We start from the raw sequence: 21,900 nt of genomic DNA on the forward strand, positions 1-21,900 counted from the left end.
ATGGAGCATCAAACACTTTGAAGTCCTGTTGCAGGAAGTGTGCATGTCTGTTGCAATCTCCAGTTAGATCTGTCAAGTAATTTAGCCAGTAAAGAAGGTGTGCTGATCTCACCTTTGTTGAATACTACCCAGTCGCTCTGGGTCAGGGTGATAAAAAGCGTCGACGTTGTAACGATCTTTCGGGATCTCTGATCTTGCACTGCGACCCTCAATGAGCATACGGTAGAATGACTCAGGGTCTCGAGCATCTCCAGGTCCTCTGAATGCGATGCCAATAATAGCAATCGGCTTTCTCGTGGGCAGTTCTATAGTAGAAGGCATGATTGGAAGTTGTGCAATGTACAAAAGTTTTGCGAGATGAATGGCGTTTTGGGGCCATAAATATGACAAGATAAGCTCCTGCAACCTTGTACAAGAAACGGCAGATACAAATGCTCTTACTCTAGTCCGAGCGGTATTCTTCAATGGTGTCTACGTGCCGCATGACTTTCGCTTCATAGTCGTATACAACATCCACTTGGAGCCTAAACTACGTCAACGGCAGGCATAGAATCGGCCTCTAGTCGGCTCAAAAACATGAATGGAGCGTCCAATGCTAACTCGACGTTTGAGCACGCATAACTGCTTTTCTTCAACCATTCGGCCGGTTTACCACCAGAACCACTTATTTGGGGGTTGTCAATACCACCGCCCATGTTCTTAGGCGAGAGCCAGAGTTGGCTGTCGCCAAGCCCGGAGGATACATGTTCGCGATCCATACCTACACTTTGCACCGTACCAAAGCGAAGATCGCCGAGCTTTAGCCAGACCTCCCTGTTGTCGTATACGGGAGCTTCGTATCAGGTCAGGATCGGGTCAATAGCGCAATTTAATGGCGGGACAAGTGGGTTGAGATCCAGGAACCTTGGATGGCTGGATAGTCACCTAGGCGGATATTCCAAATCTTCCTATCAAGAGAACTGAACAGCACCAATAGGGCAATAAACCGTGCCATCGTGTTCATTTCTTAGGCGGACAGCCCCTGGGCCAATGCCATTCCGACTACTTCCTATGTGACGGAGATTTGAAAGTTCCAGGGTGGTACCAGGTACCGATCTAATTGGTGGAGACGACGAAAAGCGAGAAGATCATGTTTAGCGTACACCCCACAATACTTCCACCAAATGCGCTGCATCTTCGGACAATTTTGAGCCTCGTGACCTCGTCTCGGGTGATGCAGGTAGCGTCAGATCATGCTCCACGTTGCGACTCATGGGCCTCCGATCGGGAACCGAGCGCGAGCGCATCGCAAACTAGAGAAATTTCCCCCGTGATGCACCAAATGAAGGCTGAGGCACTGGATCGTCCTCATACGCGAGGTGTATCTCGTTGTTTATGGGGTCCATGCGTATGGTCTTCCACTGCGCAGCAAAAGTTTGCAATTCGTTTATTTTCCATAGGCAGTTGGAATAGGTCACAATCATGAGAATTCTGTTACGAGCCTGCTGATTGCATTTACAACTATCTGCTTTGAGCGCAACTGTAAACACCTCAGTATATCTAGGATCATGGCTGCACGATTGGCTGGTACCATCGAAACATATTGTCAGGGTCATACTTCTGCTTAAGAAGTCGCAATTTCTCCAGTCTCCATGGCTCGTAACCATACAGTGCCTCGAGCGAATCCTGCAAAGATGAAGTAGTATTGCCGTAGTTCACGTACTGCTGCAGCCGTCCGTACCCAGACGTCTCAACGAAGCGTTGCTTCCAGTGATCGAGATGGTTCTCGAAGATTGCGCGATCTTCGATCCGCTTTGGAGTGGCGTTCAGCATCCTAATATCTGAGATCAGTGCCTGCTCAATGATACAGGGCACAAAGCAGCTCACAAGAAATGATTTGATCCACCACGCCAGGGGAAAGCCGTCGCATCATTTGGGATTTCCCGCACGCGCTGGTCAGGTAGGCACTCAAACATAGCACCGAACCAGCCGCGGTCTTCCCACTCTTCGCTCATGACCTTGACGCTCTCAAAGAACTCGCGAGTTGTCCTGAGATCGAACTTTTCGACGCATGCGGCGCCCATGATCTTCAAGGGCCCTCGAAGCCATACCTCAGGCTTGCAGTAGAGCTTGTTTATCTCTTTGTAGGTGCAGAAAGGTAACTCCGGCCATGGCACCGACGTGCACCCACTATTAAGAACAGGGCGAAGAGACTCGAAGCGTTGAATATATGGAGATGCATCCGCTACTGGTCCAGACCAGACTAGGTTGACGAGGATGACGTGCTGTGACATGTCAGCATGTAGGCATCTTGGCTATCGGCTAGCTCTACCTTGCGACCACTACTCTGACGCATCCACAGGACAAAAATTGCCAGTTCAGCGGGCATAGTCTCGTGAACACTGTTCAGTGTATCAAAGACTTCGTCACACTGATCTAGTGTGTACTCTAAGTCCCAAGTATGGTGTATACCACCATGCGCTTGCGGATACACTTGGAATGTGGCTTCAAGTGCGATGCCGAAGTTGTGGCCGGCTCCACGGATGGCCCAAAATAGGTCCGCATGTGAATCTTTTGAGGCGATAAGCACACTTCCATCAGCAAGTACAAGCTTGCAGGACACCATGTTGTCGTTGAGAAACCCATACTTGCCCTGAAGGCGACCCAGACCCGCGCCGAAGGAGACACCAATGATACCTGTTGTGGGGCATGACCCTACGTCTTTGGCTCTCGTCAAAAAAATCACCATAAGAGAAGGATTGAATATACGTACTAACTTCCATGCCCAAGTCGTGCGCGAAATGCACAAATTCGTCTGTTAGAGTCCCTCCACCAACCGTGATCTGCTGGTACTCGGAATCCCATCGCATCTGGTTGAGAGGACGCATGTTGATGCACAATCCATTTTGGAAGTGTCTCATCGTACTCGTGACTGCATGATGGCCACCGCGGGGCGTAAATGGAATTCCCTTCTCCCGTGCATAGTTGACAGCGTTGATTACGTCTTGTTCACAGCTGGGCTCAACTACAGCAAGGTATGTTGGACGTTCATACTGAGTGAAGCGCAGATTGGCCTTGTCGAAATCTCTCTTATCCTCATCGAATGGTAGAAGAATTCGCGCCTTGTTTGACAGCTTTTTGAGAAGCTCACCGCGAATCACTTCAGCAAGTAATGAATGTTCGTGGGCTTCACCGTGTAAAGACATTCTAGGATGTGGCTTTTACGATTTTTGAATGGATGAAGTGTTCTGGTTGTCCTACACACCATCAGCAATGTACTTTGTCGAGAGCAAGTTTATTGGCAGTGTGCGACACCAGGATTGACTCACTCAAGTAACAGGGTCTACGTTCGGAAATGACGGTCGCTTGGTATCAAATATTCATGCCCTGCGTGTTGCTTCCAAGGATCATTTCTACTCGGATGAGTTCTTTCTCACTGCTGATCTCTCATCAAACCCAACCAGGATACGGGCGTGTAAATATGTCGTGAAATAGTAGACCTGTCAAAAATAGGCAAATACATTAATATCTGCGGCACTTCTGATCTCATCATGTAGCATTGATTGTTTCATACGGAGCCAAAATGAGGTCTGGATCTTCCAACACGTGGGGAGGTGGCTCGCGAACACCGGAATTGGCGCTTCTAGCCAAGCTCTAGAAAGCTGTTCTCCTCACATCACATATCGCATTAATTCAGCTACTTCGCTGAACGCTAGTAGGGAACCAGAGCCGCGGTCCCGCCGGGGCACGGACGCAGTTTGACTTCAGTCCACCTCCCGAGATCTGCAAAGCTTAGCTTTGAACATGGCGTGACTCGGCAGATGAGAGAAAATGCAGTGTTCGTATCAAACTTAGTCGCTGCGTTCCGCCCCGACCCCGCGTGCTACCAAGCTGGCTGATTAGTGGTGTAAACAATTGTTCTCGGTCATAACCAGTCTGCCGGATTTCTGCCAGAGAAAGGCCGTGTTATCAACGGGCCGGTTACTTGTTTTATTCGGGGCAGCTTCACCGAACTGCTAGCGGGGGTTGCAACCGAGCTTCATTTTGCCTTATCGGCAAGGACCGAAAGGGCCCTGCGTCACGCGTCGCCTGTATGTTTACTAAGCCTGACTCCAAAAAGGCCTCTAGAGGAAGATACTTATTGCAACCGACGTTACGACAGCTTGCGATAACGTGTCAAAACATACAAACCTCATTGGCTCCTTGTATTGGTTGAAGCGAGGTAATCGTCCATGGTATGACCGAGACCAGGGAGGAGCATCGAAGATGACCATCACAGGCTCTTGCCTCCAAAGTTCGGCGGAACAGTTCTCATCATTACGAGCAAATTTGCTTAAGACTGAGTTTCCTGTCCGTAGGCTGTGCTAAGATATCATGGCAGACATTTTATCGGAAAAGGATTTGCATCAACTGAGGCAGGCATTCACGTTACGCAATATCATTACAACTATACCAGTGCTTGTAAGACGGCACCATTTTTGAACGGACCCGAGAAACCGCTGACAACAACTTCCAGGTCCTGCTTCACGTTGTGCTCAAGGCCATCTACAACCTCTATCTGAGCCCGCTGGCAAGCTATCCAGGTCCAAAACTCTGGGCCATCTCACGCCTCCCATGGAATCATGCCAACATGAAGGGCCGCATCAGCTGGAAGATACGCGAGCTTCATGATAAGTATGGTCCCATTGTACGAATTGCCCCCGACGAGCTCTCGTACACGACTTCGGGCGCGTGGAAGAAGATATATGGACAGCGGAACCCCGAATTTTCCAAGGCACTCGATGGAAGGGGCATTGCGCCAGCTAGTATTGGTGGTCAGCGCAGCTTGATGACAGAGCATCAAGACAGGCATTTGAGGTTGAGAAAGGCGATTGATCCGGCTTTCAGCCAAAAAGCACTGTAAGTTTTCCTACCATGCTACAGATTCTCATCTACGACGGAAAGCAACCCGGGTGCAACAGGCGGCCCATCTGATAGCCTGAAGCTATACACAGTGTCGCGAGGCTTCGAATGCGACGGCAAGTTTCTGCGTATTTCTTCAGGTACATCTGGTCGCCTTCCATCGTAATTGTTAACACGGAGTACATTAAGTTTTGGGGGTATTGCATGCATACTGACATCTTTGGCCACCCAGACGCGAGCAGGAAAACTATTTCCAAGACCACTCAAATAATCTCATCCAAAAGTTGAAGCAACGGTGTAAGGACGGACCTCTTGATATGACCACTTGGTTTAATCTTGTCGCATTCGACATTGTCTCCGATCTCGCCTTTGGTGAATCCTCAGGCTGTGTTGACAATCCGAGCCAACCATGGATCGCTGCGATTCTTGCCCGCGCCAAAGCTATAGTCTGGTTTCAGCTTGCCGTTCAATACGGAGCGATGGGTCTATTAAACTGGTTGACGCCAAAGTACGTGACAGAGTCGAGGAAGAAGCACATTGCCATGACAGAGGCCAAGCTGAAGGCGCGGATCGAGGCCAAGAACCCAGGCAAGGACTTCATGTTAGTATGAACACGTCCTGTGCATTTATACGCACCATGCTCAACAGCCCACTAACAACAGACTTTTGAAGGTCCTACATCCTCGAAAACGACGAGAAGCTCAATCATCTCGAGCTCGTGATGCTGTCTTCCAACTTTATGTTCGTATACTATTTATCTGCGCATAAACTTCTCTAACTATGTTACAAGCGTAGCAGGTTCTGGTACCTCAGCGGGTGGCATGTCAGGATTGATGTATCTACTCCTGCGCAACCCGGAGAAATTGTCAAAGCTCCAGCAAGAAATTCGCAGCTTGTTCCAGGATCCTGCAGACATGACGGTTCAGGCTGTCACCAGCTGTAAATACCTGCGTGCTTGCATCAACGAGGGCATGCGCCTCTACCCGCCAACTCCAGGATCACTGCCCCGATTCGTCCCTGGAAAGGGCGAAATGATTGAGGGTCGTTGGGTCCCTGGTGGTTTTGCTGTTGGTGTGAATCAGCTGTCAGCTGGGCACTCAGAACGTAATTTCAGGTATGCGCGTGAGTTCCATCCTGAGCGCTGGCTGGACGAACCTGGTTCGGAGTTTCAGAATGATGACCGTTCCTCTGTTCAGCCGTTTTCGTACGGTCAGAGGGCCTGCCTCGGACGATCGTAAGTTACATGAATTATATTGCGAACTGTCAGCAATCACTTGCTAACTAGTTTAATCTTATAGGATGGCCTATGCTGAGATGTCTCTCACAATGGCGGTATGTTTCCCGTCTTCCGCCGGTGTTATGACTTTTGGATAAATACGTTGCTAACGCCTGCTTGCAGAAACTGGTGCGATTCTTTGACTGGGAGCTCCACGAACCCGAGAACGACTGGTGGAGTAAGCAGGGAACTTTCTTGGTGTGGGAAAAACTTCCTTTGTTGGTAGACCTTACTCCCATATCCGAGAACGTGCATTAGTGCCATCACGAGTTCGCCAATCGGCTAATTGACGGCACGAGGCAGCAGCCAAATTCGTGACTCCACTGGTATACACCACGGTCTCTGCTACACTTTAGGAGCATACCGAAAAGTTTTTAAAGAAGCTAGAATGTATACGCTGCTATACGATATAGTTTTTGGTCTTGCAAAAGTGCCAAAATACATCTTGGCTACCTCTTCACCCTTTCTCGTTAGCAGAAGGAGGACAGGGATCTTCCCGGTGCCTAGTCATCATCGTTCTTATCTAAGTCATGCAAAAACGATAAACCCAAATATCTATATCGTAATGGTACATCCCGGTTTGCCCTTTATCCATATTCTTCGTCGACTTATGTGTCCACGATGTGCCTAGCAAAGAATGCCACTAAAACCGGAACAGAACGGTTCTGAGGAAGAAAATTTCACCCTAATCCTCTATCGGGGTAAATGCCTGCTTGGCCAAGAGAACGAGAGAGTTACTATATTAGTTCATGGTTGCGCATCACTCTGCCTGCGCCAGACGCTCGAACAGTATCACATCGAAGATGCAGATCAAAGTCGTTACCCTAGTGGCAGGACTTTTGTTGCTCCTCCGCATCATCAACACTTTTCTAATCAAGCCTTTGCGATTGCATCTCAAAGCTCGCCGCCTCGGTTGTGGTCCTGTGCCCTTTGAGCCAACACGGTGGCCTCTAGGAGTAGACTTGGTAAAACGCGGACTACAAGCTGACAGAGAACAACGAACGCCGGATTTTGTAGCTGCGCGTTTCGAGGCCATGGGTCGGTACACCTGGGGCATCTCGGTGTTGGGGACCTCCAATCTGATCACGGCGGACCCGCGGAACGTACAGGCCCTGCTCGCGACACAATTTGATGATTTCATTATGGGATCTGCGAGGAGGACCAATTTGAAGACGGCGCTTGGACGTAGCATTTTCGCCGTGGATGGCAAGGCATGGCACGGCGCTCGGGAGATGATGCGGCCCATCTTCAACCGAGAAAATGTTTCTAGACTGGACTTGCTTGAGGAACACTTGCAAATGATGCTGCGAACGGTTGAAACAAGCGTCCATGGGCAAATACAGGGACTCAGTATCGACGGTGAGGGAAGAGCATGGTCACCACCTGTGAGCCTGGCTACGGTGTTGCCTTGCTTGACCATGGATTCAGCAACTGAGCTGTTTCTCGGGCAGAGCACACATTCCCTCGCGGCGCTCCTCGCCAAACAGCAGCACAAAGACGGAAAGGACCAACACGAAGAAGACAGTTTCCACCATGCTTTCGAGCGTATGCTCGCCATTTTAGGGACCAGAATGCGATTGCGAAGCCTGTACTGGCTGTACGGAAATAAAGACCTGAAAAAGTGCATCACAACGCTTCACAGCTTTGTCGATTGCGCCATTGACTCTGCAGACCAAGCAAGGAATCAAGGCTCCTCTCAACTTCGGTACGACTTCCTTGAGTCTCTTCGCGCCCGCTGTTCCGATCGCGCGGAAGTACGGGAGCAAGTCTTAGGTCTTCTAGCCGCGGGCAGGGACACCACAGCATCACTCATATCCTGGGTGTTTTACTGCCTTGTGCGACATCCACGTGTATACCGAAAGCTACGCCAAATCATTCTAGAAGCATTTGGGTCAGATTCAAATCCCACTGGTAGCACGATCACGTTCGAAAAGCTGAAGAGCTGTGCATATTTACAGCACGTTATGAACGAGACTCTACGATTGCATTCGGTCGTGCCTTTCAATTCGCGCTGCGCAAGACGGGACACGACGCTTCCAACTGGCGGTGGACCTGATGGAACCATGCCGGTATTCATCCCAGAGGGCACGGAGGTCAACTTCAGTACGCATGTGCTTCACCGACGGAGGGATTTGTGGGGCGAAGATGCAGATGAGTTTGTGCCTGAGCGTTGGGAGAAGAAAAGGTTGGGGACGAGTTGGAATTACGTTCCCTTTAATGGCGGTCCACGTATATGCATAGGGCAGCAGTTTGCCCTCACAGAGGCCGGCTATGTGTTGGTGCGAGTACTTCAAAGGTACGATGCGATTGAGGGTCTCGATATTGACATGGAACGCGACTGGCATAACTTCACTATTGTGTGCAGTCCCGGAAGTCCGGTGTCTAGAGAATCAGCCGTCATGTGTCGATTGCGGTTGGCGGTTGACTAGTGCGTGAAAGTCGCGATAAAGAAATTGGCAAGGGGGAAAGACGAAAGTCCTCTTTGCTGTACATGCTGAAAAAAGTTTTTTTCTAATATTTGTGGTACTTTCCCTATACAATTTCACTTATCAAGACTCTCGTCCTCGTTGAAGCTGAATTATGCACACTGGTGCTTGATGGATTTCCGGGTTCAGACACAGACACACGACTGTTCCGAGAAACACTCGCAACTTTGCCTGAAGCGATCCTTGCAATATGTTCATCGCTATGTTGTAGCGCACGACAAGCGGTCAAATGTCGACCGTGAACGTATCTTGAATGACCGAACCTTACCCCTGAGGTGCACTTGCTTAGTCCCGGCACTAGAGCTCTCAAACAAAGCTAAGGTGGCCGGCAATATCCACTTCACTAGACCATGACTAGAACCGCCGAGACTAGGATCACCCTTCTATTAGAGACTCGCAGCAATGTCATTGGCCACGTGCGTAGTCATGAGCGCGGATTGGTTAAGGGTGTGTACTCTCAAAACTCGTTCCTCACAATGTTTAACGAGCTCAAAGTACAGTAGTGAGACCGAGCTCAAAGACAAGCCAGCCAAGCTCACAGCCAAGTCGCGGTCAAGAATCGACCATGGAACGATAAGAGTAAGCTAACAACCCGCACACTCAAGCCGGACCGAAACATTCTGGCTGGAAGAAGCCTGGCAATGTCGTGCATTCCCTGAAGCGACAACGTCAGCTTGTGTAACGTAAGTGTATTGCGTGTTCCGCAGCTACAGGTGCCAATTCATAATCTCATGTTCGGCATTGCTTTCGACGGTCTACGGTCTACCACCAGAACGAGAGTGAAAGAAAATGTACACGAGCCACCCGTTGACATGCTCTCCACCACAGATTAGGAACCTCCGAAACATTGCGGATCTTGTCTCCGACAACAACAGCTTTGCCGCACTAACGTACCCCAGCGGGTTAGTAGATCAAAGGTACCTATGTAGGTAGCTGATACCGTGGAGGAGCAAGCTATGTTGCGAACCCTGGTAGCGAGGACACTCCTTTCGGCCCGTCGTACCAGCAAGGGTGGCCGAGTGTAGATAACTCGAACTCGGCAAGATTTCCCCAATGTGCCGCTGATCATACTCACACAGCCCTTGATGACATTGAGCAAACTGCCACTCCTCCGCCCACGTGCTAGGGAATCGGACAGATGCGTCGCGAATACCAAAATCCTTGTAATATGGTTTAATTGCAGTGTTTCTTTGAACTTGAGCGGGCGGAGTTGAGTGATGTTCAAAGTAGCTTTCCGTCTCTATTCGCCGTGCTACAACCCAGTTGCCCAGCATAGTGAATGTCAGCAAAGGCGACGTGTTTCTGAATATGGCGACACCAGTTTCGACCGCAGATCGTCTGAAACGAGAGAGAAAGGTCCTGTCGTTGGGGATGACGCGTACAGGTGAGTTTATAGACGCATTGGCCTTGTTCTCTTCAGTGTCCAACTATCAGCTGTGGAACCAGACTGACGACATTGGATGCAAACTCTAGGCTCAGCATCGATAGCTCAAGCCCTTGAGATGTTGGGATATCAAGGTGTACACCACGGCATTCAAGCTATCAGCTCGCCGATCGAGTGGGAGCTCTTCAGCAAAGCCAGCGACTCTTTCTTCCCTATACTACCAAGTTATACGGGTAAGCCTTTCACGCGCGACGACTGGGACGTCATATTTGGCCCATACGAAGCCGTGACCGACATGGCATCATTTTTTGCCACACAACTTATCGAGGCCTACCCTGAGACAAAGATCATTCTGGTGGAGCGCGACATCGAGGGGTGGTACAAGAGTATGGAAGAGGCTATCTTCAGCACAACGTGGGGACTGCGCGCAGATTTGATCATCAACGTGCTTGGTCCGCTTTATGGTCTCAACGGCGGTAGGGCGATTCGCAAGATTATGCTGGGGTACTACGGTGTCAAGAATGTGGATGAAATGCGTCGCGTTGCTAAAGATCGGTACAGGCGGCACTATGCTGAAGTTAGAGCTGCGGTCCCTCCGGAGCGCCTCCTCGAGTTTCGCTTGGAGGATGGCTGGGAGCCGCTGTGTGGATTTCTCGGTCGTGAGGTTCCCAGAGAACCCTTCCCGACGAAGAACAAGAGAGCTGAGCACGTAGAGAGAGTGAGGCAAAAGCAGAATTTTTTCTTCAAACACGTCGCGAAGAGATTTGCGAAGAATGCTGTGCTCGGTGCTTTTGCTGTCGGAGCTCTCAGTCTAGTATTCCAGAAATACAGATCAATGCCGCATAAATAATGGATCTGCACGTAAAATAGACACATTCTATTATGCAAAACCTGCTTCATTCGTATAGTACAGTAATCTCTCCGTGCAAATCGGCATCTTCAACCATCATGTCGACTCGCGCCCGTCTCACAGAGGTATATTCGATGTCATGTTCCAAGATCGAATGTCCACCCGAACTTCTGGCCTAATTCATTGCAAAGAGCCATTCAGAATGTGCATCTATTTCATACGTGGCCAGCTCCAGGAAATACATCATGTAAAGTAACAACTATTTCACACTTCCTCTAGCATATCATTATCATTCCGAACTTGCGCTGTGTATTTTGCATATCTCATCCTTCTTCCCATGGTCCAGAGCGTTCATGAAACCACGAGCCTTTGAAGGGTTTACAGAGATTGAAAGTTTAACATGTGCAGCCTTCAGATAAGGCGCTTTGGGATTATACAATGCGGAAGTTCATTGGAAACGACCAAGAAGGTTCCATCAGGGTTATTGAATCCATCTTTCTTGGATGAACGGATTCTTCACAAAACAAAAGCCATTAAGGGTGTTAGTTGTACCCTTTTGCGTACAGCTGGATAAATGAGTTCCCACTACACCCGTTTTCTTATTGACTCTCAAAGTCTGTAATAGCCTGTTCGCGCATTACATCGACTTGATCAAGCGGAAGGTAGGAGTAAAACAGATCGAAAATAGCATAAACCGACATAGACGCATTGAGTGTATGTAAATTTTATTTAACATATCGTTCGAAGAGCGACACGTCTGGGCTCGAGTTACGTGGGATCTTTTGCACAGTCTTCAAGAATACACTCAGCCATGTCGAAGCTCCTGTTCAATTGTTCGCTGCCTTGCAACTAACCAGGCATTTCTAGGGCCCCAAACTCGCTATTTGGCTTGCCAAGACATTTACCAAAGCTTTACATGCATCTCAACTACACCATTCTCGATCTTCTAGATTCCAGGCTGGAAGCATTTCGTTTTTGGCCGCGCAGCAAAACTACTTGATACCCGGAGCCGTTTATGGTTTATACAGCTCTTCTGGACAGAAGATGTCATCAAATTTGTGCAGTCGCTGAACTCACTTGCTGAGATTGGATATATCACATTCGCTTTGCGCGGCGGAGGCTAAAGCCTGCTGCTATTTCATGTGAGCACCGATGGACCTGGCGTCACTCTTGCGTGGCGTTACTTCAAAAGGTCGAAGTACAAGGAGGGTTGTACTTCTGTGGGTGCTGTATTTGATGTTTTACTACCACTTGAGACTTACCTATGATCAAGCAGAGTATTGCCCAGGTAGCGGGTTTCTTGAGACAAAACATTAGTTCTACTGAAGTAACCTACTCTTTGCTTTCTTAAGATTCTTTAACCGCACGTGTGATACTACCGGCTTTAACCTCATCTGCAGCTGACTTGCGTCACTAACAGCCGCCGTATGTTGAGTAACCCACCACCATGGTAAGTTCTGGGATCGGAAGTGCACACGCACGCTTTCGGCCGTCTTCATCGCCACCTGTGCTTTTGCACTTAAGTCAGCTTTCCATCGCCATACTAAATGTCGCGCACCCCAAAATCGCTGTCGACATTGCCGACCTTGGGAGCTGACACACTGATAAGATGCGCGCATCACCATCAGTTGCCATGGAAATTCCTACGATGTCGCTTACATGTTAACACATAGTAAACGAGTGGAGGACATCGCAGTGAGAGTGGTCAAGATCTGGAGTGCAAAGATGAGAGGTTCGAAGCATGTATCGCTAAACAATTAGGCTGTTGTACCACCGCTCACTGGGTAGCGCATTCAGGGCACATTTTGATCGCTCATATCTTCATTTTTTGGCCCATTACTACCGCGAAGTTCGCTGACCACTTTACCACTTCATGGTCTGTAGCTTCCGTATGCATTTGCACTTCTCGTCTCCGACCCGTTCTGGGAAGGTGTCTCAGTACGATTCGTGTCCCCGACAGCTGATGTCTCTTCCTGCATCCCACAAAAATCTGGTAACTTCGTGGTGCACGCGACGTAGCCACTACCTCTATGCCTTCGAGTTCGCCTTGATCATAGCCTCGTACTCCTCAAAAGAGTTGATGCCTTTGGGCATGCCATTTGGCTGCAAGCCCTGATCATCCATCAACTGATCCCGCTTCTTCATAATGTTCTTCCATGCAGCGCGACCCGTCATACGCTCGTGCCATGCCTGTACGTTGGGAAAGCCTTCAAACTTCTTGTCAGGCGCGCACACGATCAGGCTGTCGATGCGGTCATTCCAAGTGACGAAGGACAGATCGGCGAAGGTCATCTTGTCGCCTACGAGCCACTGCTTGCCAGTAAGAGCGCCATCGAGAACGCCCAAGATGCGCTTCAGCTCGTCGTTGTAGCGGGTGATGGCCGATGGGAGCTTCTCGGGGTGAAGAACGTTGAACCAGCCCGCCTGGCCGAAGTAGGGACCCTGGCCGCTTATCTGGAAAGCGAGCCATTGGTTGCAGAGGTGCTTCTCCTTCAGGGTGTCGTAGCTGAGCACGTGCTTGGTGTCATACTGCTCAATGATGTACTGGATGATCGCGCCAGTCTCCCATAGAGTGATGCCGGTGTTCGGGTCCTTAATGGCTGTAGTATGTGATTAGGGTGAGCTTTGAGCTGAGATAATTGACGATGACATACCGGGTGCACGACCGTTTGGGTTGATGTCGGTGAAAGGCTTCTGCTTGACAACCTCAAAGCCAAAGGAATTGATCTCATATGGCACACCAAGCTCCTCAAGGACCAGAATGGGCTTCCACGGATTCGGACCCGCAGCTAGCAAATAGTTAGTACCTTTCAATGCTCACAGTGCAAGTCCGGTTCTTACGAATGACGTGAACTTTGATGGGCTGCATGGTGGGTAGGATAGATGCTGTGGGAGCTTGCAGTTGATAATGAGGAAACAAGTAGCAAGTTCGGCGGTGGGTGAGCCTTTCAATCAAATAGAGAGCGCGTGTAGCTCATGCGGCGTGGGCGGCGCAGGGTCCACTGCCTACCCGTACCGTTTGGCAAGTCAGCAGCCCCTCACAACAAGGCAATCAAGGCTACTGCAGGAGCACCCGCTCGGGGTCCGAGAGGTGAAAGCATAGGTATGTAAGCATTGCATAGAGTGTGGTGCAGCGTGCATGCGCGCGTGCTCACTTTACCCGGTTCACGTAGCACAAAAGGGCAGTACGGATTTTCATGCGAGCATCCCCTGGGATTGAGCGGACAATGGTGCTACATAAGTATTCCAGGAACTGGCCAAAGTGACAGACTTATATCTCGCAAGTGACGGTAATTACCGAGTTTTGAAATGTCCTCGACTCTCCTGGCCTCGACTAGTATCTTCGCCTTATTTACGCTTCGGGTCTAGCGCGACATACATAGATACCAGCAACATCGACGCTCTAAATCTTCCTGCGCACCGTCCGTCAACTCCGAGCGTGATCTTAGCTACGTACAACACGGACGTCGCTCGTCACGTTAATCCCACCGGATTGTACTTCACCCCTCTCCGCATCCGATTGTTGCGAGTAGCGCTCCACGATAGCAGTGGACTGGCCATCATGAGCCTTGAGCTCAATATGAGAGTCGGTCGCAGAGCGTGCATCGAGTGACCCGTCGCCTTTGCTGCCATACCGCCCGTATTCACCGTTGACACTGCTCGCCTGGCTGCGCAACGAAAACAAGGACCGCACGCTGTGGACAAGCGACATTTGTGACCGTCCATTTCGCAACAGCGGTCCGTAGCAGGGCAGACATGCCGCAATGACGGAGCAGTTCGGCTCAATGAGCATGAAGATGAAGTTTTTCGATTGCAAGTCTACATGCGTTAGCCTAGTGATTTCTAGCTATTTTCCACGGGCATACCTACGAACTGCGCCGTTGCCAGCCGAACTGAGCACCGCGTCCAAGGTCTGGTGCAGCAAGATGAATCGCACAATGGCAGCAACGACACAGCTATTCTTTGTCAGAGATATCTCGATCCGTGCGATACTTTTGTTTCACTTACAATGCGCCGAGCCAGAAGATAAGCATCACTGCGATCTTCCTCTTCCTGTCCAGATGCAGTCTGTAGATGAGCGGAATTGGCAGGCAAAGCACCAAAATGTCGAGCGCTATACTAGAGCCAACCTGGCCGTACCCGAGCATTGCTGGATCGAATCGTGGTTTTCCTACGCTCGCGCCCCAGGCCGCATCCACTGGATCGTACAGAAACAGCATGCAGAAGAAGACGATGATGCCCCAGCACGAAACAAGCGCAATAACACCAAACACTACTTTCCTGAACATTCCAACGTTAAATATCCGTCTATAGAAGAGCAAGATAGATATCTTAACGGCGGAGAGCGGGATCTGGACGATTGCGCTGGCGAGGAAAAGGCACTAATCGTGCATCATCAGTGTTTGCCGTTGTGCGTTTGAAATCGTGGGTAACATACCTGAAGTGATTTCGTAATCGCAAACTGGGTGGTTTTTGCTTCATTGATGCCGATCATTGGTGCGAACACCCATACGTGCACACTCAGGGCAAAAGTAGTCACCTGTTTGTGTGAGCCTCTACAGTGGTCTTTCTCCTAGCGAAGAAGGCTTACCCAAGAAGCAATGATCCACCAATCATCTCCCCCAAACTTCTGCTTCGAGACTTGCCTCGCTCTAAATCTCAGTAGCACGGATGCGAGCGAAAGGAGCGGGAAGATGACAGAGACGACGATCAGCCCTTCCGTCACCAAAGAAGGCTGCTCCGCCATGGGCACTGCAGCGTCTGTCATTTGGCACTGCAGTTGACGTTAGGCGTTTTCGCGCTCAGGTATGGACTCTCCGGGTTTGGCAAAAGTTTGGCCGGAGGACTTGGCTCGTCTTGTCCTTCAGTAAACGCTGCGTTAGTAGATAAGGCGACTGGGATGAGATGTAGGCAAAGACAAAATCAGCTGATGCTGTTCCGGGCCCCGCATTATAAATACCTTGTAGCTTGTGTAACGGTAAGCAGATGGTAGCACGGCATGCTGCTAGCCAAACATTTATTCGGTGTTCAAAGGCTGATTGCTGACAGCATGGCGCAAATGCTGTGCAGCACGTCCAATAAAACTTTTGCCGGTATACAATATGTTGGTATGAGCTTCATGTCCTGCTAGGCGCTCGTCTTACATTACATCTCATTGTTGGGGAATGATAGCTACTTTCGCACGAATTCATCAGTAGCCTCCAAATCTGTGCCCATATTCGCGTGGGCGGGTCTTAAGACTCTTCATATTGCGACCAAACCATCGATCAAGAATCCACAGTCAGCATCAGAATCGCTCTGTACGCAGGAAAAGAGTACGGATTTAAGCACTCCGCAGCGTTATGGGCGCATGGCTGAGAACGCCGTGCGGCCCACGTTTCCTGCCGTCAGCGCATGGAACAGGCGGGAAGGTTGCACGACAAGCGTTCCCAGTAATGTCTCAGGAGATGTCGGTATATCGCGCATATGGAGCGGATCCTTAAAAAAATTGTGCGGCAGGCATGGCTTCGGGGGGGTACACGTTCTCGGACACATCGAAGCTGCGAACAACTCTACAAATGTTCCCGCGGGTTTTGACAGCTTTATCATTCGATATTTTCGTCTGAACGGGAGATTTCAGTGATATCGTCCTTGTGGTTTAGTCATGGAGAAGAATTTGTGCGGTTCGCCAAGGTTTGCCGCGGTAATGAAGCCCTTGCCGGCACTGTTCTGCTGAGAAGCTGCAATGATCGCCCCCATCGAGTACAAAGCCGCCGGGGGAGATTATCAAGTCTCTGCATTGATCATCGGTGGACGAGGGAAAGTGGTCGACAGTCGGGGGCCAAAAAGCGGACCAAAAGCGGGCCGCTGATTAGAGCCGCCTTCCCCAGCCCCACCTCGCACATCAACATGCACCTAGCAAGCTTTGGCGAATGGTTCTTCGACCTGACACCACACATGCTTGAGCACTGACCCCTGCCACACATCTTGTTCGCTATGGGCGGACACGCGGCAGAGTCTTCGGTGACCGATATCATACATGCTCGCACGACAGACACGAGGCTGCTCTCATTGAAATCCGTGTATACCGATAAAGTGCCAGCACCCCTGAATCCTTCCACGATATTTAAATTGTCTTGCAGCAAAATCGTGATTAAAGGTCATTATGGTGGAAGTGAGCCATCTTCCTGGATCCTGCCGCATGCTTCCACGTGAAATTGACGAACCGTAGAAAAGCCATGTTCGATTCAAAAGAAAATATACGTCTCGACATGATGTCGTGTAATTCGGAACGGTCAGTGAGATTCAACAAGCATGGAATTTGGATTATTCAGCAACTCGCTCGTGCGCATCAAACCATGAAGCTAGACTGACTATCAACCTGTTGTATTTTCTACTTCTTGCCTTTCGTCGGTTCTCAATTCTACTCATTGTCCAGCGGTATCATGCTTACTGGCACCGAGCAGAGTAGCGAGCTCCGATACGTTAGTGTGATCCACCGTGGTCTGCATGCGGCTGATGAATTCACATTCGCCCTCTGCATAAGCCGTCAGCGTCATTACATGAAAACAGCGCGATTTTAACTCACCAGCGGAAAGTATAACTTCACCACCATTCTGTGACTTTGGCCCGACATATGGCAGATTCTGTAGACTGCCTAAAGCAGCCGTGATGCCACTGAACCATCTTGCAACAGCCCCACCTGCATCGCGCATGTAGTCGCGCGGCTCGCTACCATCGCCTTGCGAAAGGTTTGATTTAAACTTGAACAACGTATACAACTTGTTTGAAGGGTCTGTATATACAGGATACTTGGATGAGGCTGCGGTTGCCCAGTCGTCGATGGGTTGGTATGAACCGCAACCGATGACAAGAACTGTAGCCAGTCTCAGCACAATTTAGTGACCAGAAAGGAAATGCGTACCTCGTGTGTTTGCGGGCAGATCTGAAGGCGGTACAGCCTCGCTGAGACGCCGAACAAAAACTTTACAGTTTGTACACCCTTGTCATGTGAGTGTTCGCAAATCAAATTTCTAGATACCAGACCGCTTACAGAAGTGCCGGATAAATATGAGCGCAGTCCTTTGACCTTTAGCCAGGTCGCCAAGTGGCGTGGATTTGCCCTTGTTGTCGTACACTTCGACTTTGAGCGCCTGCGCCAGCTCATCGGCGGTCGGAAGAGCGCGCGCCTCAGACTTGTCCGAATCAGCTGCCATCGTGTTACACGACAAATTTCTTAAGAAAAAGCCTTCGTGAGTTATCGATAGCTTTGGACTTGTGTATATTCTACTGATGTTGAGTGATGTCAAGGAAGATGGTGTTCTCGAGGAAACGTCGCAACGCTCTCACAGGGCGATGCAAAGTGGGGCGCCGATCGGTGCAACGCGAACATCCCATCAACTCCATGTACTCACGCGGCACAGCTCTTTCAAACAGTCACCAAGCGCATTTAGATACGGCAGCGGCATTTATGGAAATGTGATCAGCAGAGCAGCTCAGAGTCCAGTGGAAGATGTTGCATGACACAAGCCGTGCCGCCGTCTACCTGGAGACACCCGTTGAACTGGTCGGAACATTCGACTTGTGACTGAAGCTGGACTTCAACAGTCTGCGGTGTGAAATAACACGCACCAAGTAGTGCGTATCCGACGAGCTTGATTTTCATCAAAATCTGCATCTTCACGCAGTTCGAGCACATGCCAGGGTGCCAGGATACCGTCTACTCTACTCTCAAAACCAGCTGACCACTTTCAAAAACCCTCGAAACTCTACTTCGTAGCCCGCAGTATCCCACTTACTCTCTGGCAGGCCGAGAAGTTTGACTTCATAATAGTCTCTTGTAGATAGAGTTGCGTTTGCGTGACAAGTCGCAGGAGTGTATCGGAATCCCCATGTTGTTTGATTCTCTACTCCGAGATAGATGCCGTTGAGCTCTACACCATCGACAATGTGCGCATACAACTCTGGGACTAAGACTTTTTCCATAGGTGCGTCGATCAGGATGTGTCCATTTGCGCGATCCTGGCAGATGGCAAGTTTCCTGCTGGGTGACGAAGAGAGAGTTGCTTGCCCCGCTTCGCAGGCGTAGGTCGCTTTTGCGATGCGTCGGGATGCACGAAGGTCAATAGCCAACAGCGGGAGCACTTTTGATGGGAAGATGATGTCGTATGGCTGAGCTGGTAAGCCATTTACTGCGGAGTCTTCTGCGGAGTCCACAACGAGCATGGAACGTTGATCAGGCCATAAAAGGCAATCCGGAGTTCGGCTGAGAAGTCTGGGTGTAGCGTTCAGGAGAGTAGAGGTCGCGCCGACCATGACGGCGCTATGAGTTGCAATCCAAGATCTCATATTCGTGTTATGTTGACTTGAGTTGAGATAAAGCGAAATAGTGAAGTGGTAGTGGGACCTCGAAAATGAACGCAGAGTGAAAAAGGCAGGGCATGTGGAGGTAGTCACAAGTGATCGGTAGAGTATCCCTGTTAAATGACACATCCGTAGTAAGCAAGGGAACAGATATCGGGACCAGCTTCATGTGCGATGATAGGTAACTCTTACCAAAGCTGCGCGCAAGAAGGGCGAGACTAACGTTGCAGAGACAGCTCTCGGATCTCTTACTTAAACACAGTGCTCTGATACCTTTTAAGAAGATGCCGGCGGCCAAAAAATGAGTCGTCGCCAGAGCAGTCGTTAAGACTAGGTTCTTTGTGAAATTGTAGCGTTTCCGGGTAGTTCTGTTATAACATAGAAATTGGCCATACTGCACTACCGCCTTTGTGTTCGGGGCCGGAGGTAGAGTAGGCGTAATTATTAGCCATGAAGAAGCCGCCTTGGATGTAAAGGAGAAAAGATGCTGTATTGAGCACTAAAGCTTGTCTTGTTTATTCTTCTATAAAGTTCTGGACCGGTTCAGACTCCGCCCTTAGTGTGCCAATCAAGCGGCAGGGGTCCAAGATTTACCTATCTTTCACCTGTTGAGTGCACTTGATGTTTGTGGCGCATCGAGTAAGACGCTCGCTGCTTTCAAATTTTCAGCGAATGTAGGTAGATTGAGCACGTGGAAAAGTTGCAACAACTCGCATCGGCTGTATACAGCTGGACGAAGACATCCAAGGTATGCATTATGAAAAGGAACTCTACCATAGGACCGTCTGCACGCATATGCCACGAGGCATCGTCCATGTGTGGCTCATGTCAAGTTTTGTTTTAGCGCAGGAACAAGGTTCTGTGCTAATGCCGAGGACGCTCGTGAAACGCCCGCTCGTGAAAGGCGGGGCCCCGCAAACCCCTCTCAACCGCCATCACGAACCATCTCATTCGTCGTCGCTTCATACGATTATGGAAAGAGACTAGCTGATCTCCGAGGTACATCATCGTGAAGTGAAGATCATTATTGGTTGAGGCCACTTTTTACCTCAACCTGGGAAAGTATGGTTCACGTGGAGCGTCCTTGGGGAAGTTTAGACAGGCTAACAGTCACGTTTGACAGCAATAAGCCACAGCTAATCACAAATATCGCCGAAGAGCTGGGCAAAGAATTATCATGCCATGTTTTCGTTTGCAGGAGGCAGACTCTCGCTATTCAAATACACATGTCAGATGAACGGCGCGGGAAAAGTCTTTTTTTCAGTGGGTAGTTGTCAAGAACCACTGTTCCTAGTCTGCTTCTTAGAGTTTATGGCGCAAAGCGGGTGCGTCGACTACTGCACCTAGCCGTACCAGGTCAAGAGGAGTGATCGACTTCGCACGCGAGCATGAACCATACGTTCGGAAAGACCTCGGGATATTCCTCTTGAAATGAGAGGGACGCCATGTGAAGAGCGCTGAAGTATAAATCAGCGACGCGTACCCGGAGGTACTTCGTACACTCAGTCTGAGTGACCAGAGCACAGATCTCCAAATCCGTCCCATACCAGTGTGACTGATACTTCATCATGCATTATTCTCTGTTCCTTCTACCATTCATCGCCATAAGTCAAGCTATCCCTTTGGCGCCTCGTCAGGACTCACAAGCTCTCGCACCCCAACTACTCGAACAAATCAGGAGTCTAAACACAGCCGTGACGCAGCTCACAACCGCTGTCAACAACTACGATGGTTCCCTATTTGGCGTCCTTCCCCAAGGCATCGCAGTGATTTCTGCGGAGAAGAAAGTCGATTCCCTGGTGTCCAAAGCAACAGAAACTGCGCAAGACAGCAGCAAGTTCACTGCGCCGGATAGTAAAGAGGTTGTGCAGACTCTGGCAACCCAGATTGGTCCCATTAAGGACTCATTGTCTGCGCTCAAGACCAAGGTGTGTATGGCCGTGTACGCTGACGGGAGTTGAATGGACTAACATGATGTAGTACCCTGCGTTCAAGAGAACATTCACCGCTCCGATCGTATTGAAGGACCTCAAGACCTTGAAGGAACACACGGGTGAACTCATTGCCGCTGTTAAAGAAAAGGTTACCGCCGAGGATGCTGGGCTTTTGGACTTTGGTAAAGGCATTCTTGATCAGGCGTTTGACGACGCGATTGGTGTTTACAGCTAAGCGTTCTTGCGCGGTCTTCAGTCACCATTATTCAAGGAAATTGCAATGCAACAATAATCTTATATGGTATAATGTCTTTTCTATCTTAGTAATGCGGTGCTGCTAAGCCGTAATCGTAAGACACAGAAGAATCACTTCGTCAGAAATGGCCTACGCTGTCTGGCTAAAATCTATGAGCTGTACCTTCGGTGTTATGTCTTTGAAGAATTCGAGAGTTGAATCATGAGTTGCCGTGAACATGTAAGTAGAAATGAGTTGAGGTTCAAAATAGCTTTATTAATGAACACACCATTTGCCGAACAGACTCGGGTCAAAAGGTATCGAGACCTCCACCGCCATGCCCATCGCAACACCATGATTTTGCATTTCTGCTCATCATACCTCCAAGACCTCCAAAACCAATGACCAGAACTCCCCAATAGCTTCACACCGCTTCCCCCGTGAGACGGAGTCATGCCGAAATGAAGCCGCAGGAGCGGGGTCCGCTATGCCCTACCCCGAACCATAAGCT

General features: G+C 49.7%; 10 protein-coding genes across 10 annotated transcripts; 4 read left to right on the plus strand and 6 right to left on the minus strand.

Moving 5' to 3' along the window:
* Positions 1-524: 524 nt before the first annotated feature.
* SNOG_05792 (hypothetical protein) lies at positions 525-994 on the minus strand (the record flags this gene model as incomplete). Its single annotated transcript, XM_001796136.1, has 2 exons — positions 525-832; positions 904-994. 2 exons carry the CDS (start codon positions 992-994, stop codon positions 525-527), a joined length of 399 nt encoding a protein of 132 aa, XP_001796188.1.
* A 551-nt stretch (positions 995-1,545) lies between these two features.
* On the minus strand, positions 1,546-3,185 carry SNOG_05793 (hypothetical protein; the record flags this gene model as incomplete). Its single annotated transcript, XM_001796137.1, has 4 exons — positions 1,546-1,833; positions 1,929-2,264; positions 2,312-2,676; positions 2,753-3,185. The coding sequence occupies 4 exons, from the start codon at positions 3,183-3,185 to the stop codon at positions 1,546-1,548; spliced, it is 1,422 nt and encodes a 473-aa protein (XP_001796189.1).
* A 1,424-nt stretch (positions 3,186-4,609) lies between these two features.
* SNOG_05795 (hypothetical protein) lies at positions 4,610-7,930 on the plus strand (the record flags this gene model as incomplete). Its single annotated transcript, XM_001796138.1, has 7 exons — positions 4,610-4,878; positions 5,114-5,486; positions 5,754-6,115; positions 6,180-6,213; positions 6,281-6,355; positions 6,904-7,702; positions 7,800-7,930. 7 exons carry the CDS (start codon positions 4,610-4,612, stop codon positions 7,928-7,930), a joined length of 2,043 nt encoding a protein of 680 aa, XP_001796190.1.
* Positions 7,931-9,045: 1,115 nt separating this feature from the next.
* On the plus strand, positions 9,046-9,729 carry SNOG_05796 (hypothetical protein; the record flags this gene model as incomplete). The annotated part of the gene is made up of 4 exons (XM_001796139.1): positions 9,046-9,059; positions 9,144-9,222; positions 9,472-9,545; positions 9,723-9,729. The coding sequence occupies 4 exons, from the start codon at positions 9,046-9,048 to the stop codon at positions 9,727-9,729; spliced, it is 174 nt and encodes a 57-aa protein (XP_001796191.1).
* A 416-nt stretch (positions 9,730-10,145) lies between these two features.
* SNOG_05797 (hypothetical protein) lies at positions 10,146-10,877 on the plus strand (the record flags this gene model as incomplete). Its single annotated transcript, XM_001796140.1, has 1 exon — positions 10,146-10,877. The coding sequence occupies one exon, from the start codon at positions 10,146-10,148 to the stop codon at positions 10,875-10,877; it is 732 nt and encodes a 243-aa protein (XP_001796192.1).
* Positions 10,878-12,905: 2,028 nt separating this feature from the next.
* SNOG_05798 (hypothetical protein) lies at positions 12,906-13,746 on the minus strand (the record flags this gene model as incomplete). The annotated part of the gene is made up of 3 exons (XM_001796141.1): positions 12,906-13,477; positions 13,532-13,666; positions 13,719-13,746. The coding sequence occupies 3 exons, from the start codon at positions 13,744-13,746 to the stop codon at positions 12,906-12,908; spliced, it is 735 nt and encodes a 244-aa protein (XP_001796193.1).
* Positions 13,747-14,322: 576 nt separating this feature from the next.
* On the minus strand, positions 14,323-15,372 carry SNOG_05799 (hypothetical protein; the record flags this gene model as incomplete). The annotated part of the gene is made up of 4 exons (XM_001796142.1): positions 14,323-14,696; positions 14,748-14,833; positions 14,886-15,259; positions 15,316-15,372. 4 exons carry the CDS (start codon positions 15,370-15,372, stop codon positions 14,323-14,325), a joined length of 891 nt encoding a protein of 296 aa, XP_001796194.1.
* Positions 15,373-17,284: 1,912 nt separating this feature from the next.
* On the minus strand, positions 17,285-18,073 carry SNOG_05800 (hypothetical protein; the record flags this gene model as incomplete). Its single annotated transcript, XM_001796143.1, has 4 exons — positions 17,285-17,394; positions 17,446-17,733; positions 17,782-17,841; positions 17,911-18,073. 4 exons carry the CDS (start codon positions 18,071-18,073, stop codon positions 17,285-17,287), a joined length of 621 nt encoding a protein of 206 aa, XP_001796195.1.
* Positions 18,074-18,339: 266 nt separating this feature from the next.
* SNOG_05801 (hypothetical protein) lies at positions 18,340-19,172 on the minus strand (the record flags this gene model as incomplete). Its single annotated transcript, XM_001796144.1, has 2 exons — positions 18,340-18,528; positions 18,630-19,172. 2 exons carry the CDS (start codon positions 19,170-19,172, stop codon positions 18,340-18,342), a joined length of 732 nt encoding a protein of 243 aa, XP_001796196.1.
* Positions 19,173-20,718: 1,546 nt separating this feature from the next.
* On the plus strand, positions 20,719-21,459 carry SNOG_05802 (hypothetical protein). The gene is made up of 2 exons (XM_001796145.1): positions 20,719-21,148; positions 21,201-21,459. The coding sequence occupies exons 1-2, from the start codon at positions 20,789-20,791 to the stop codon at positions 21,387-21,389; spliced, it is 549 nt and encodes a 182-aa protein (XP_001796197.1). The 5' UTR covers positions 20,719-20,788; the 3' UTR covers positions 21,390-21,459.
* Positions 21,460-21,900: the final 441 nt, after the last annotated feature.

Source organism: Parastagonospora nodorum, assembly GCF_000146915.1.
Source record: "Parastagonospora nodorum SN15 chromosome Unknown scaffold_8, whole genome shotgun sequence".
Classification (NCBI taxonomy): Eukaryota; Fungi; Ascomycota; class Dothideomycetes; order Pleosporales; family Phaeosphaeriaceae; genus Parastagonospora; species Parastagonospora nodorum.